General features: G+C 41.4%; 2 protein-coding genes across 4 annotated transcripts; both read left to right on the forward strand.

Moving 5' to 3' along the window:
* The first annotated feature begins 1,839 nt into the window (after positions 1–1,839).
* LOC111845562 (protein disulfide-isomerase) lies at positions 1,840–10,860 on the forward strand. The gene is made up of 11 exons (XM_023815067.2): positions 1,840–2,086; positions 6,457–6,663; positions 6,765–6,898; positions 6,994–7,131; positions 7,497–7,604; positions 7,712–7,837; positions 8,057–8,254; positions 8,341–8,461; positions 8,971–9,152; positions 9,281–9,370; positions 9,770–10,860. Exons 1-11 carry the CDS (start codon positions 1,897–1,899, stop codon positions 9,836–9,838), a joined length of 1,563 nt encoding a protein of 520 aa, XP_023670835.1. The 5' UTR covers positions 1,840–1,896; the 3' UTR covers positions 9,839–10,860.
* A 315-nt stretch (positions 10,861–11,175) lies between these two features.
* On the forward strand, positions 11,176–14,424 carry LOC111845563 (lipopolysaccharide-induced tumor necrosis factor-alpha factor homolog). Of its 3 annotated transcripts, none has more exons than XM_023815069.2 (6): positions 11,176–11,237; positions 12,060–12,104; positions 12,919–12,982; positions 13,234–13,341; positions 13,583–13,751; positions 13,848–14,424. In XM_023815069.2, exons 3-6 carry the CDS (start codon positions 12,922–12,924, stop codon positions 13,960–13,962), a joined length of 453 nt encoding a protein of 150 aa, XP_023670837.1. In that variant the 5' UTR covers positions 11,176–11,237; positions 12,060–12,104; positions 12,919–12,921; the 3' UTR covers positions 13,963–14,424. The 3 variants fall into 3 exon arrangements, with proteins under 3 accessions (XP_023670837.1, XP_023670839.1, XP_023670838.1); XM_023815071.2 differs by having other exon boundaries at positions 11,181–11,237; positions 12,922–12,982; XM_023815070.2 differs by having other exon boundaries at positions 11,193–11,237; positions 12,060–12,226.
* Positions 14,425–14,710: the final 286 nt, after the last annotated feature.

Below are 14,710 nucleotides of genomic sequence, written 5' to 3' on the forward strand. Positions count from 1 at the left end.
TGGCCGCACAACGTGCCAATTTTACAACCAGCTTTTTACCCGTGCAAAAACGTATCAATTTGCGCATGCGTGACGTTTCGGAGGACCGATGCATTCACATTACAGTCAGATACAGGTCACTGACTGTGAACCATCAAGAGAGACAAATCCGATCTGAGCAAAAAATGGGAATTTAACGATGTGGTTGGCAGTGTGAACGTAGCCTGATTGCCACCTATTTTTATTATTGATGATTATCAACATGATCGTTTAGTTGTCGCAACCATATTGTATTTTTACAATTTTATGGTAATCAGGCAAGACTGAAAGTTCCATTTTTGCCAAGGACTTAAGGTCATGATACACAGGGCAACTTTAATATAACTAAACACACTGGGGAAAATATGTCAAAACAAACAGACCAAGAGGGGTCAAAACAAAAACAGGAAAAAACACAGATTAACAAACTAAAGAAACCATAATTCAACACAACTATGGAGCAGGACTAGGGAAACCAAACAGAGCAACATTATCACAGGCACCTTATACAATGACTGACTAAATAACAAAACAAAGACAACCAATAAAATACACTGATGACTGGAACTAACGAAGATGGACAGGTGCAGAACATACGAGGGGTGCTTAATAATTTACCTACCTGAGTATGAAAGAAAGTAGCAAGCGTGTTGAAACAATGTTCGGACATGCAAATCAAGTAAGAAAATGCTATATTTGGAGCAATGTTCAGTGATAAAATTTCTCACAAAAGAAGGGAAAAAACCAAAGGAGATCCATGAACTCATAACTGCAGTTCATGGTGAGTCTGCCCCATCATCCTACAAAGAAAAATTTTGGTACAAGCATCTTAAGTGGGGTAGAGAGTCCATTGAAGATGACCCTGACTCTGGATGGCCTGTGGAAGCAACTTCCACAGAAATATGCAAGAAAGTTGAGGATTTAATTTTGTCAGACAGACGAATTAAGGTTTTCTAAATAGCTGAAGAACTGGGCTTTTCTTCAGCAGGGACAGGGAAGCTGGTCAGAGTTGATGGGAAGATGAATGGAGCTAAATACATGGCAATCCGGGAAGAAAACCTGTTAGAGGCTGCAAAAGACTTGAGACTGGGGCGGAGGTTCACCTTCCAGCAGGACAATGACCCTAAACATACAGCCAGAGCTACAACGGAATTGTTTCGATCAAAGCATATTCATGTGTTGGAATGGTCCAGTCAAAGTCCAGTCCTAAATCCCATTGAGAATCTGTGGCAAAAATTGCCATTCACAGACGCTCCCTGACCAATCTTCCTGAGCTTCAGCTATTTTCCAAAGAATAGTAGGGAAAAATTGCAGTCTCTAGATGTGGAAAGCGGGTAGAGACATACCCCAAAAGACTTGCATGCAGCTGTAATTGCAGTGAAAGGTGGTTCTACTAAGTATTGACTCAGGGGCACTGAATACAAATGCATGGCACACTTTTCAGGCTTTTAATTTGTCAAACATTTTGAGAACGATGTATCATTTTCTTTCCACTTCACAATTATGTGCTACTTTGTGCTGGTCTATCATATAAAATCCCAATAAAATATATTTAAGTCTGTGCTCTATGCTATTTGCAAGACAATAACAACCCCCCGCCACACACACATACACAATGCTCTGCTCTATATAAAAACCTTGGTTAATGTTCTCCCTGAACATGTTTTAAAAATCTTAAAGTCACCTACAGTCACCTTGTTCAGTTCAAACACCTAAGTGATAAAACAAGTCCATTACCAAAGTACACACCGTTATCAGTTATAACCTCGGCGTTCCCACGTGGTAACTGAACAATCACAGAGGAACACGTTCTTTCATCTCGTTATAATGATCACCACTCAGAACTTCGGTCTTTTCCCTTCCTGATCTTCCCTTGCAATGAAGGCACTACATGCCTGCCTGCTCATTGTGGCTGCAGTCTGTGTCACTTCTGAAAATCAGACAGAAGATGCCAAACCCAAAAGAACTGCTAAAAGCCCCATAAATGAGGAAAAGGGCGTTCTCATTCTGAAGAAAGGCAACTTTGACCAGGCACTCAAACAGTATAAGCAATTGCTCGTCAGTTTCCGTGAGTACATGGGACATCCTTAAGTCTTATCTTTTTCATATGCATTGTGTAAATGTTATTGTTTCTTGAACTTGCACAAAGTCCGGGGATGAGAAAAAATTTAGAGACGTCTTCAGACGTAATTTTTGTGATTGTATGATCAATAAAATGGCTTCATTATACATGTATATCTATAAAAAAAACTAAAAATGCACACTCAGTAAATGATTAATGGAGGTATGGCCATTTATATTTTACATTTGATAAGCTCAGGCAGAAGAACATAGATAAATGCTAGCATGCTACTATGTTAATATTTATTCTAATGAATGAAAATCTAGAAACAGATACATGAGCACAGTTGGTATACACTACCAGTCAAAAGTTTTTGCACACAATGAGATTTTCTATATTTGCATGTTACTGACTTAAGATTTACTAAAAATACACTCAATATTCTTGGATAATAAATAAATTTACAGCATGTTCACCATTTGGGTACCTTTATTAGCAAGAAAATGTCATATGTTTAATTCATGAAAGTAACCTCCTATAACAATTATAACAACAGAGAAATTTTAAGGCATTCTTTCTACAAGGGACATCAAATTCTGCTCTGTTTCATGAAATGAAACACTTAACTAGTGCATTACAAGGACAACCAGTACATCACCACACAACCAGTCAATAGGATGTCAGTCATGAACTGTTACATACTCTTTCCATGTTATAAAGAAAACTTGTTTTATTTGACTAATATTTTCAGTTACCCTCCAATGGGCTCACCACCTGTAGGAGGGGCCATAGGGGTCGGGTGCGTTGTGAGCTGGGCAGTGGCCAAAGGCGGGGACGTTGGTGGTCCGATCCTCGGCTGCAGAAGCTAGCTCTAGGGACATGGAATGTCACCTCTTTGGTGGGGAAGGAGCCTGAGCTGGTGCGCGAGGCTGCGAGGTTCCGACTACATATAGTTGGGCTCGCCTCGACGCACGGCTTGGGCTCTGGAACCAGTCTCCTCGAAGGGGGTTGGACCCTCTTCCACTCTGGAGTTGCTCACGGGGAGAGGCGCCGAGCTGGGGTGGGCATACTTATTGCTCCCTGGCTGGGCGCCTGTACATTGGGGTTTACCGCAGTAGACGAGAGGGTAGCCTCCCTTCGCCTTCGGGTGGGGGGACGGGTCCTGACTGTTGTTTGCGCTTTTGCGCCAAACGGCAGTTCAGAATACCCACCCTTTTTGGAGTCCTTGGAAGAGGTGTTGGAGAGCGCTCCCCCCGGGGACTCTCTTGTTCTGCTGGGGGACTTCAATGACAGTGAGACCTGGAGTGGCGTGATTGGGAGGAACGCCCCCCCCCGATTTGAACCCGAGTAGTCTTCTGTTGTTGGACTTCTGTGCTCGTCACGGATTGTCCATAATGAACACCATGTTCAGGCATAAGGGTGTTCATATGTGCACTTGGCACCAGGACACCCTAGGCCGCAGTTCGATGATCGACTTTGTAGTCGTGTCATCAGACTTGCGGCCGCATGTCTTGGACACTCGGGTGAAGAGAGGGGCGGAGCTGTCAACTAATCACTACCTGGTGGTGGGTTGGCTCCGCTGGTGGGGGAGGAAGCCGGCCAGGCCTGGCAGGCCCAAGCGTATAGTGAGGGTCTGTTGGGAATGTCTGGCGGAATCCCCTGTCAGAGGGAGTTTCAACTCCTACCTCCGGCAGAACTTCTCCCATGTTCCGGGGGAGGCGGTGGACATAGAGTCCGAATGGGCCATGTTCCGCGCCTCCATTGTGGAGGCGGCTGACCGGAGCTGTGGCCGTGAGGTGGTCGGTGCTTGTCGCGGCGGCAATCCCCGAACCCGCTGGTGGACACCGGTGGTGAGGGATGCCGTCAAGCTGAAGAAGGAGTCCTATCGGGCCTTTTTGGCCTGTGGGACTCCGGAAGCAGCTGATGAGTACCGGCAGGCTAAGTGGAACGCGGCTTCGGCGGTCACTGCGGCAAAAACTCAGGTATGGGAGGAGTTTGGCGAGGCCATGGAGAATGACTTCCGGACGGCTACGAGGAGATTCTGGTCCACCATCCGGCGTTTCAGGGCGGGAAAGCGGTGCAGCATCAACACTGTTTATGGTGGGGATGGTGCGCTGCTGACCTCAGCTCGGGACATTGTGGATTGGTGGAAGGAATACTTCGAAGACCTCCTCAATCCCACCGACACGCCTTCCAATGAGGAAGCAGAGTCTGGGGACTTGGGGGTGGACTTACCTATCTCTGGGGCAGAAGTTGCTGAGGTGGTTAAAAAGCTCCTTGGTGGCCGGACCCCGGGGGTGGATGAGATCCGCCTGGAGTTCCTCAAGGCTCTGGATGTTGCGGGGCTGTCTTGGTTGTCATGCATCTGCGACATTGCGTGGACATCGGGGGCGGTGCCTCTGGATTGGCAGACCGGGGTGGTGGTCCCCATCTTTAAGAAGGGAGACCGGAGGGTGTGTTCCAACTATAGGGGGATCACACTCCTCAGCCTCCCTGGTAAGGTCTATTCGGGGGTGCTGGAGAGGAGGGTCCGTCGGATAGCTGAACCTCGGATTTAGGAGGAGCAGTGTGGTTTTCGTCCTGGCCGTGGAATAGTGGACCAGCTCTATACTCTCGGCAGGGTCCTGGAGGGTGCGTGGGAGTTTGCTCAACCAGTCTATATGTGCTTTGTGGACTTGGAGAAGGCATTCGACCGCGTCTCTCGGGGAGTCCTGTGTGGAGTGCTCCGGGAGTACGGACTGCCGGACTGCCTTATAAGGGCTGTTCGGTCCCTGTACGACCGGTGTCAGAGCTTGGTCCGCATTGCCGGCAGTAAGTCGGACTCATTCCCGGTGAGGGTTGGACTCCGCCAGAGCTGCCCTTTATCACCGATTCTGTTCATAACCTTTATGGACAGAATTTCTAGGTGCAGCCAGGGCGTTGAGGGTGTCCGGATTGGTGACCTCAGGATTAGGTCTCTGCTTTTTGCAGATGATGTGGTTCTGTTAGCCTCATCAGACCGTGACCTTCGGCTCTCACTGGAACAGTTCGCAGCCGAGTGTGAAGCGGCTGGAATGAAAATCAGCACCTCCAAATCCGAGACCATGGTCCTCAGCCGGAAAAGGGTGGAGAGCTCTCTCCAGGTCGGGGAGGAGGTCCTTCCCCAAGTGGAGGAGTTTAAGTATCTCGGGGTCTTGTTCACGAGTGAGGGAAGGATGGAGCGGGAGATCGACAGGCGGATCGGTGCGGCGTCAGCAGTGATGCGGGCGCTGCATCGGTCTGTCGTGGTGAAGAAGGAGCTGAGCCAAAAGGCAAAGCTCTCGATTTACCGGTCAATCTACGTTCCTACCCTCACCTATGGTCATGAGTTATGGGTAGTGACCGAAAGAACGAGATCGCGAGTGCAAGCGGCCAAAATGGGTTTCCTCTGCAGGGTGGCTGGGCTCTCCCTTAGAGATAGGGTGAGGAGCTCGGTCATTCGGGAGAGACTCAGAGTAGAGCCACTGCTCCTCCGCATTGAGAGGAGCCAGATGAGGTGGCTCGGGCATCTGCTTAGGATGCCTCCTGGACGCCTCCCTGGTGAGGTGTTCCGGGCATGTCCCACTGGGAGGAGGCCCCAGGGAAGACCCAGGACACACTGGAGGGACTATGTCTCTCGGCTGGCCTGGGAACGCCTCGGGATCCCCCCAGAGGAGCTGGAGGAAGTGGCCGGGGAGAGGGAAGTCTGGGTTTCCCTGCTGAGACTGCAGCCCCCGCGACCCGACCTCGGATAAGTGGAAGTAAATGGATGGATGGATGGATTTTCAGTTACAGTTGTACACTCAACTTTCCAATGCATAACAAGAATAAAAAATCTGCAGTTTATGAAACAAATGGAAGAGTGGTAAAAACCTTGGTGTGCAAAAACTGTTACTGTTTTTAATGCAAATACATCAGTTCTAAAAGGCAAATGAAACCCAACATTTCAAGTGTAAAATGATGGACAGACTGATTATTTTAAATACAACAGAAATATATACCTTATTGATCCCAAGCAGCAAATTCTGGGCCTGGAAATTCTGGATCAATGATACCTGTGTTGATATCACATACATTCAGCTATGAAGTGATTAATTGGTGGCAGCAATATATGCCCAAGGTAATTAGATACATCCTTATCTGATTGGCCAGATAATTGCTGCTTTCTTAAAATTATACTGAAATGCCTCACAAACATGATGACTTGTGTTTCTGCATGTCAATGTGTTGTCATAGGGCTGAGCTTGCTGGACAGATTGCAAATTACGGAATTTCTGTTTGCTGGCCCTTTCTATATCTAAACGTATCATGGCCTATAATGTGGTCATTAAGAAGATTCTGTAAGGTACATTACTGAAATATGCCTGTGTACCTTTCAGAAGCTCCACTCACTCCAGATTTTCATCGCCTCATGATGGAGTTCACCAAGGCTGCAGCTCAACTCAAGACAGAGGCATCAAAAATACGCTTAGGAAGTGTTGATGTCTCGCAGGAGAAAGAGCTTGCCAAAGAGCTTAACGTGACAGCCTCTCCATTCCTGAGATTTTATGTCTCAGGTGACAAACAAAATCCAATTATCTGCCCAGGTAAATGAATGGAAAACGTCACACTTCACCATCGCAAAAGTTCCCATTGTCACATGGGCAGCTGTAATGCAGTACCCTGTCATCTCCTGCCCCCATCTCAGTTTTAAGAAGTGCTGATCATATTATTACATGGCTAAAGAGGAGGACAGGCCACAGTGCTGAGGTGATCAAAAACACCACGCAAGCAGAGACTTTCCTTCTGGGCGATGACCTGGTGGTAATCGGGTTTTTCAAGGTACATTTTCTACTTAAAGCTGCATTACATACCAAGAAATGGCTTCAAACTCATTTACACCCGTTTACATCTGTATGACTTGTTTATCACGACAGGAACTTGATAAAGGGACAGTGGAGGTGTTTTATGACGCTGCTACTGATATCCCAGATCTGCCTTTTGGAGTGACCAAAAGTAAAAACATATTTGCTAAGTATGAAATTGTTAAGGAAACAATTGTACTGTTTAAAAAGGTAAGTTCAAGCAGCTGTCCTGTGTCCCGAAGCACTTTTTTTTTGGTTGTAGTAAAAATAAATTGCAAATATTATTCTTGTTTTGTATGTCATAGTGTTTAAGAATTGGTTCTCGGGCTTCAGTACAATTCATGCATGGATTTTACATGTAATTGGATGATACTGAACATAATTCTGTGGTTCTTTCGGTTAATACTTTCTTGTAGTTTAGTTGTCATGTGGAATTTCTGAAAATTCCTCCTGGGGGGATATTCCTGGCTCCCCCTGATTTGTCTTACATATTTACATTTGGTATAATTTTAGTGTTAGATTGAATACTTTCATAATTTAATATTATTTTTAATAAACCCTTGTTTCTACTCCAGTCTAAAAAATCAGAAGAGTATGAAATTTCCAGCCACACATCCAAGGAGGATCTTGTGCAATTCATTAGAATGCATGAAATGGATCTAGTGACTGAATTTAATGGGACGGTATGTATGTCACGCAAACCATCACAGAAACCAAAGCATGACTTTTCAAGACTTTGTTCACATATGAATATGGTTTTATATTCCCTTTTTGATGGTGTCAATGCAAGACATCCGCAAGAATACTGAACTCCGTGATCAACAACCATGCCATACTTTTTGCAAACAAAAGTGAAGAACACTATGAAGAAATCTATATGGCTTTTGAAAGAACTGCAGCTGAATTCAAGGGCAAGGTATTTGTTTGTTTGATTGATTGCTGGTTTAAATTGCATTATTATTAAATATGCAGCTGTGAAAATGGAAACCATGTGAAATTAAAACGAAAAAATTCTAAAAAGTAATAATAGCAATAATAAAAGTAATCAATAGCAATGTCTGTTTTCACACACTATGTATCTATATAGATACATAGAGATTTTAAGTTGTCCAGGTGAAATACTCCACTTTTCCAGGTCTTATTCGTGTTGATGAATACAAACGAGCACAGGAACGGACGCATGCTGGAGTATTTCCGAGTCCGTGCCGTAGAAACCCCCATGGTCAGAATAGTGAACATGACGGACAGCGTACAGTACCAAATGCAATCAGGGGACATAACTACAGAAAATGTACGAGCCCACTGCCTGCACTACTTGGCTGGGAAAGCAAAGGTATTTTATGGTTTTTCTCAAGCCTTTGCTTTAATTGGTTGAATTTGTTTTCGGAATTCTTAACGTTTTTCTTGTATTACCTTTAGGCCAAGTTACAAAGTGAACCAATTCCTAAAAACTGGGACAAGAAGCCTGTTAAGGAACTTGTGGGCATGAACTTTGAGAAGGTTGCCTTCAACGAGAAGAAGAATGTGTTCATAATGTTTTGTATGTATGACCGATTAATATGATTATTGTTTCTCCATTCTAATTATGGTTTCATGTATATTATAGAACTGCATAATCTAGAAGATATATTATTGCACCTATTTCTGTTATTATTATTATAATGACACATTTGCCCCCGAATTCTATAAAGATATTCATCCATCCAACCAGTACTGGAAGAGGCTGGGCATCAGAAGGCATCTGCCCCTGGGCCTCCCCTCCCCCCAGCCAGCAAAATTATATCGAGAGACAGTCATACAAAATTCACAACAATTTATAGAGACCTCCTCCCCATGTCGACAAATGTTACCTAGGGGGACCCCCAGCCGGCTGTGAGACCCCTTCTCCAGCCCTGCATCCAATTACTACCCCATACAGGATTTCAGGTCTACAAAGTAGTGCATGTTAGTATAGTATTGAACAGAATAGTTCAAAAGGTAATGTCTGTATGTTAACATTGAGATATCTCTGTCATTATTCTTTTGTCCATATACACTGCATGTGTACAGATACTCCTTGGTGTAAAGAATGCCAAGCTTTTTTTCCTCTGTGGGAAAAGCTTGGGAAGGTGTATGAGAATCATGAGAGTCTGGTCGTCGCCAGAATAGATACCACAGCCAATGACATCAACATCATCTTCCTGGAGCGTAACCCTTCCTTCAAATTTTTCCCTGCTGTCCATTCAGAGAAGGTTGGTACAGTCCATAGAGATGTGCCTATTGTTTATTAATGGATAATATGGTGCTACAAATGATTTATTTAAAATTAAAAGAATTTTCGAAAGAGTAATATATTAATTTTCTGTCACACATTGCACAGGTGATTCCCTATTCCGGAGAGAGGACCTTGGAAGAATTTATTACATTTGTGGAGGGACAAGTAGAATTAGCCAAAGATGTAAAGGCAAGGGTAGGTGAATAATCTTGTGTGTGTGTAGATAAGGTTTGCATTACATTGTGACAATGTTCCTCACAATGTAATAAAAACCTGTTATTTTGATGTTGTGGGTACCATTTTTCAGGTCCGCACAAAGATCTGTGAATGCAATCAAAAAACTAAAAATGCCACAAGTCTCGTATTTTATTTGATTACTTATGGTTATGGATAGGACTGGGTAGGGGTTAAGGTCGTCATGTTGGGGTTAGTGTTTTCCTCTTAGAAATAAATGGAGAGTCTCCACAAAGATATAATCACAAACCTTTGTGTGTGTGTGTGTGTGTGTACATATCCTGGGTTGTTCCCTGCCTTTTGCCCATAACCTTTTTAAGCTACATGTACTAATATCTTCAAATCTTTTTTTTCTTGCAGGAAGAAACAGATTGGGACAAATTTATTGAAGAACAAAAACTAAAAGAAACTGTAAAAGTGGAACTTTAGCTTGAATATGCTAAAAGAGTGCAATCTTTTAAAACTGACCTGAAGACTTCAAAACCCATACTGAAGTGTCAGAAAGTGTCAGAATGAAAGGTTGACCTGCTAAAAATGCAGCTTGGCGGCTCCACCACAGATTCTATGCATTTTTTTCGACAGAGAGATAAGTTTAGTGATGTGTGATAGAATTCAGCTCCCTTGATACCATCATCTCCTCCCTAGTCTTCGCTTCCTGTTTCCTGCTTTGTGTCATAATAACCACAAGTGCAAAACATGTTAGTAATACCCATATGATAATAACTGTAGACTGCGGTAACAATGAAACGTTCAAATGCGCTAATTTAAAAATAATTAATTTGGTTTAAATTAGTTTCATACAGTATTTTCTTTCACTGTCTTTGCCCCTTAAGGATGATTGACTTAAATGTCTTTGAAATTAATTGACTCAAAGGCACATATAACTTTCTATTATTATGTTTGCCAATTTCAATGTTAATTATTTTAACCAAGTGCTAATTGACTTTGCTTTGCAATTGACTAAGCTGGGTAAGAATAAAATGATCTTGTATGAATGAGTGCAACTGAACTTTATTTAAAATATGTTCATGTAAAATGTGTGAAGTGAGGCATCTGAGGTGTACCTCACATTTACTGTTAAGTGGGCAGGTTTGGATCAATGTAATGCTGACTGACATGAGGGTCAAATCTCAAGACATATAGCTGAGACTCAGTGTTACAGTTTGAATTCTAAATGGAAATTTTGTATTTGTAGAAGCTGAATTTAATGTGCATTAGTGTAACATAAAGGAAATCGTAATGGTTGATGACACGAATCTTTCAAATAAATCATTTTTATTAGCAAATCTATCACCAGATGATGACACTGTACATAGAAAATGGATGGAGACACACTGAGATGTTAGCTGAGGTATAAACACTCCGTGCTGAAAAAGGATGCAAATCATCATCGTATAGAATTACATTTTCATGATTGCTAATTGAAATTTGTATTAAGGCTTATCCAAAACTCTTCTGGCCCTGTTAGTGTATTTTGGTGTATTGCAGGGGTAGGGAACCTGATCCACGGAGAGCCGGTGCGGGTTTTTGAGATGACCTCTCAATCAGCCAATAATAAAGCAGTGGTTCTCAACTCCAGTCCTGGGAACCCTCTGTTATTGACTGATTGAGAGGCCATCCCAAAAACCCACACCCACACCAGCCCTCCATGGAACAGGTTCCCCGCCCCTGGTGTATTAGTTGTCTCAAGCAATATTATCTGACAATCAAAAAATGTCCACCGGATATTCAGATGAACTTGGGTGAAGGGGCGGAGTTCTAAAATGAATGATATCAGTGGTTCACTGAGCACTGACATGCCGTGGAATTGTGACTTCAGACAGGCAAGGTAAGAACTTTTTTAACTGAGTTTTGGTAAGAGCCTGTGATTATTAAAACAAACAGACTTTGGCTAAGTTACATTTCTAGCCAGTATTTAGCCATTCTATATATATTTTAGTGATGTTGCTATGAATATTGTCATTTTAAGTATTTATTTTATGTTTCATAATCTTCTAAGCATACATTATAATATCTAAAATAGCTACATTAATTGGATTATCATTAACAATTGTTTCCAAATTTAAATAAATAATAGTTTCAAGCCTGAAACATGTGTTATTAACTTAGACTTAGTAGGGCATCATTACCTGAAGGCTTTGGCTGTTTTTTTAAATAATATTTTAGTATTGTCTCTTCTAGCAGTAGGTAGCATAAGGACACAGACGGTTATACAGTATATCCTCCCACAACCCTGAATAGGACAAGTGGTCTTAGAAAATGAGTGTACATATATCTCAAAAGGTACAATCATTTGTGTGTGTGTGTGTGTGTGTGTGAGAGAGAGAGTGTGAGAAAGAGAGAGAGAGAATGAAATTGAAATGTTTGATTTTATGTATACAAAGTTATCAAATTTATCACAGACAGACAGCCCTCTCAAATGAGATTCCCATTCAATGTGCACTTATGAAACAATGAATATGGTGATCTCAGAAATGGCAGTTTTGGTGTGAAATACAGTACTGATGCCTTGCATTACTACAGCACTATAGTTCTTTTTATGTAAGTATCTAAAATATGTGTTAGGGAGACTACCAGTTGCATTGCAATCTTTCAGATACAATGATGACTAATAGCTGAGGCACTTAGCTGTCTGGTATCCTTTTCACAGGTGGCCCTCACATGCAGTTCTGCTTCCAGGCAGAAGGGGGCAGCTGTGAGTAATCTCAGCCACTTTGCAAGCTATTAAATGTTGTTGCATCACTAAAATGTACCAAAGTGTGTGAAAAGGTCAAATGGGACACAGGATCTGACAAGGCTGTCCATTCACTGAAAAAAGTAATATTTCTAAAAATAACAGACAAATTTACAAAAAGACTGCATGCTATTCATTATTTAACATATATTTCAGAGCTACAGGTTCAGCGCCACAGAAACCGGAGACAAACCACTGTGATCTCTTTCATTTATATTTAGTATTGAGTACATGTAAGCTGTATTTGTACCGTAATTAGTAGTGAAATATTTCTTACCTTTTATTTAAAAGCATATTAGAATGGTGGAAGCAGATTAATCAAGAATGTATGTCAACAGTCAAAGAGTCAATTACCAATTATTGATATTCACCTGGTCACATACCTTCTCTTTTGTGTGGTATATAAATGGGAAATAAAGAGAATGGGTATGGAGGGAGAAGGCATGGGTTCTCACAAATTAAGTGTATACATTATATTTTATATTACTGAATATTTGCAATAAGGCCATACTGTAAATGTACACTCTGAATTTATTGAAAGTGTTTTCCTTCCTTAAAACTCGTGTTCTATATTTAAGTACTAGTGATGGTAATGTGTTTATAGTCAGAACTTGTTTAACTTGTCTGAAGTCTATCTAATTCCTTATCTTTTTTCATGCAAATATGCAACTTTGACCTGGAAGTGAGCAGCAGATTCATGAAGAAAATATGCTTTGAAATCAGCATTTGTTTAAAAATTATATTCAGTTAAATCATCCATTTTCTTTTTCTTTAGAAGATGAGTGACTTTTCAGAAACTGGGGATGAAACTGACTTTCCTCCACCGTATACTATACCAGGTAGAGCATTATACGTGTGTGTGAATTTATTTTCTGATCATCGTCTCTTGCTTTGTGTTCCATCAAATTAAATAGATAAGCACTTATCCATCGAAAGGTCTCATCTGTAGATTTATGTGGGTCAAGACCAAACTAGTGTTTGTTTTCTTAATGGCCTTTAACGTGTTGTCCCTACATTGAGAGATGTTTTGAAATCTCTGTCAGCTATTCCAGTTTTAGGGTGTGGTCCTCACCTTTTTTTGTATTTCAAGTGGACATAAGTGCAGATGAAGTGAGGATGTACAACCTGCATACACCTTTCAAACCGCCCCCAACAACTAGAGCACAATCTGTTTACAAAACCCATTTCCCCACGGCTGGTAAGTCACTGCTTTATTGAACTATCATGTACAATGTAACTACTTTCACTTGCTCTTAACCCCAATCAAGTAATAATTCTTGATAGAAGCATAACAAACCAACCTTAAGTAACTTAAACTTAATATTGGAAGTTCCATGTATGGTTATTATTATTGATACAGAATTCCCAAAGTTAAATGCTGTGATCATTGTGTACCTGGACAATGATAACCAGCTGAGGTAACCTTCTCTGTGTTTTAGCCAAGTCAAATTCTTCAACTTTACAAAAGTTTGTCAGCTATGAAACTGAACTGGGACGTTCACCAGGACGAACTACTTGCCCTTACTGTCAGCAGCAGGTCACAACTGACGTCAGCTACAAAACTGGTACCTTTGCGTGGCTTATGTGCTTGCTCTTCATCCTGTGTGGGTAAGGATGGTATCTTTAATCCTTTATTCAACTAAACAGAAGACTTCTCTCTCTCCTGATATGGACAAAAACCTTTCTTTTCAATCTGAATTCCAGATTGGTGATTGGCTGCTGCTTGATCCCCTTTTTTGTCAAATACTTCAAAGATGTGTATCACGGCTGTCCAACATGTCACCAGATTCTTCATGTTAACAAAAAGTCTTGCTGCTAAACCAGCTCTTTAGATGTGCAAAGATAGCCTTTGGTGACCATTATCACTTGCTGCCCTTTTGAAAGTCCCCTGTATTTATTACTTGTTTGTTTAAATGCATTTGTTCAAGAAATCATGCACTTACTTGTAAAATGGCTTGGTCCACTGGCTTTTTTTTGCCTTTTAAGCTACACAATATTATCGCTACCTTTACTATGCCAAGTAGTCTATCCAAGAACAAGACTTGCAGTTTTATTTTTATATTTATACATGTGATCACTATGTGCATATCCAACAATCTACTTGCTAATATTTTAAGAAATGTGATATTTAGATAAAAAGCAAGGAATAATTATTCTTCTTCTAATCTTGTAAGTTTTTTGTTGTAACTGTATTTTTCTCAGTCAGTTGCCTCCAAGGTAATTAAATGACAGTAACTAAGAAAAAAGGAAACTTTAAAAAAATTAAAGTAAAATCTTCAGCTCCAGGTTTCCCAGTCTGTTTTTTTCTCATATTATTCTTTTGAAACTTGTATCACATTTTTGAATCTGTTGTCACTGCATTTCTTCCATGGATCATGCAATCCAAGCTGACTGTTCTCTTAATGCATTAAGAATTTTCTTTAGAGACTAGGTGACTAAATTTGCAAATGTAATTTTAGTGAAGCTTAGGACTCATAAACAAACAAAAACAGCAAGGGGTATTTCATGCCTAATATTGCTTTGACAAGTTTGGGAAACAATGCTATATAGGATAATAACCCTATAGA

Source organism: Paramormyrops kingsleyae, chromosome 5, assembly GCF_048594095.1.
Source record: "Paramormyrops kingsleyae isolate MSU_618 chromosome 5, PKINGS_0.4, whole genome shotgun sequence".
Taxonomy (NCBI): domain Eukaryota; kingdom Metazoa; phylum Chordata; class Actinopteri; order Osteoglossiformes; family Mormyridae; genus Paramormyrops; species Paramormyrops kingsleyae.

Excerpts from the sequence above, each read along its gene's own strand:
- LOC111845563 (XM_023815069.2), top strand. The coding sequence starts at position 12,922 with ATGAGTGACTTTTCAGAAACTGGGGATGAAACTGACTTTCCTCCACCG. Across the intron at positions 12,983-13,233 it reads TCCACCGTATACTATACCAG|TGGACATAAGTGCAGATGAA; the intron begins GTAGAGCATTAT and ends TTGTATTTCAAG. Across the intron at positions 13,752-13,847 it reads TTGCTCTTCATCCTGTGTGG|ATTGGTGATTGGCTGCTGCT; the intron begins GTAAGGATGGTA and ends TCTGAATTCCAG.
- LOC111845562 (XM_023815067.2), top strand. The coding sequence starts at position 1,897 with ATGAAGGCACTACATGCCTGCCTGCTCATTGTGGCTGCAGTCTGTGTC. Across the intron at positions 8,255-8,340 it reads ACTTGGCTGGGAAAGCAAAG|GCCAAGTTACAAAGTGAACC; the intron begins GTATTTTATGGT and ends TATTACCTTTAG. Across the intron at positions 9,153-9,280 it reads CTGCTGTCCATTCAGAGAAG|GTGATTCCCTATTCCGGAGA; the intron begins GTTGGTACAGTC and ends CACATTGCACAG.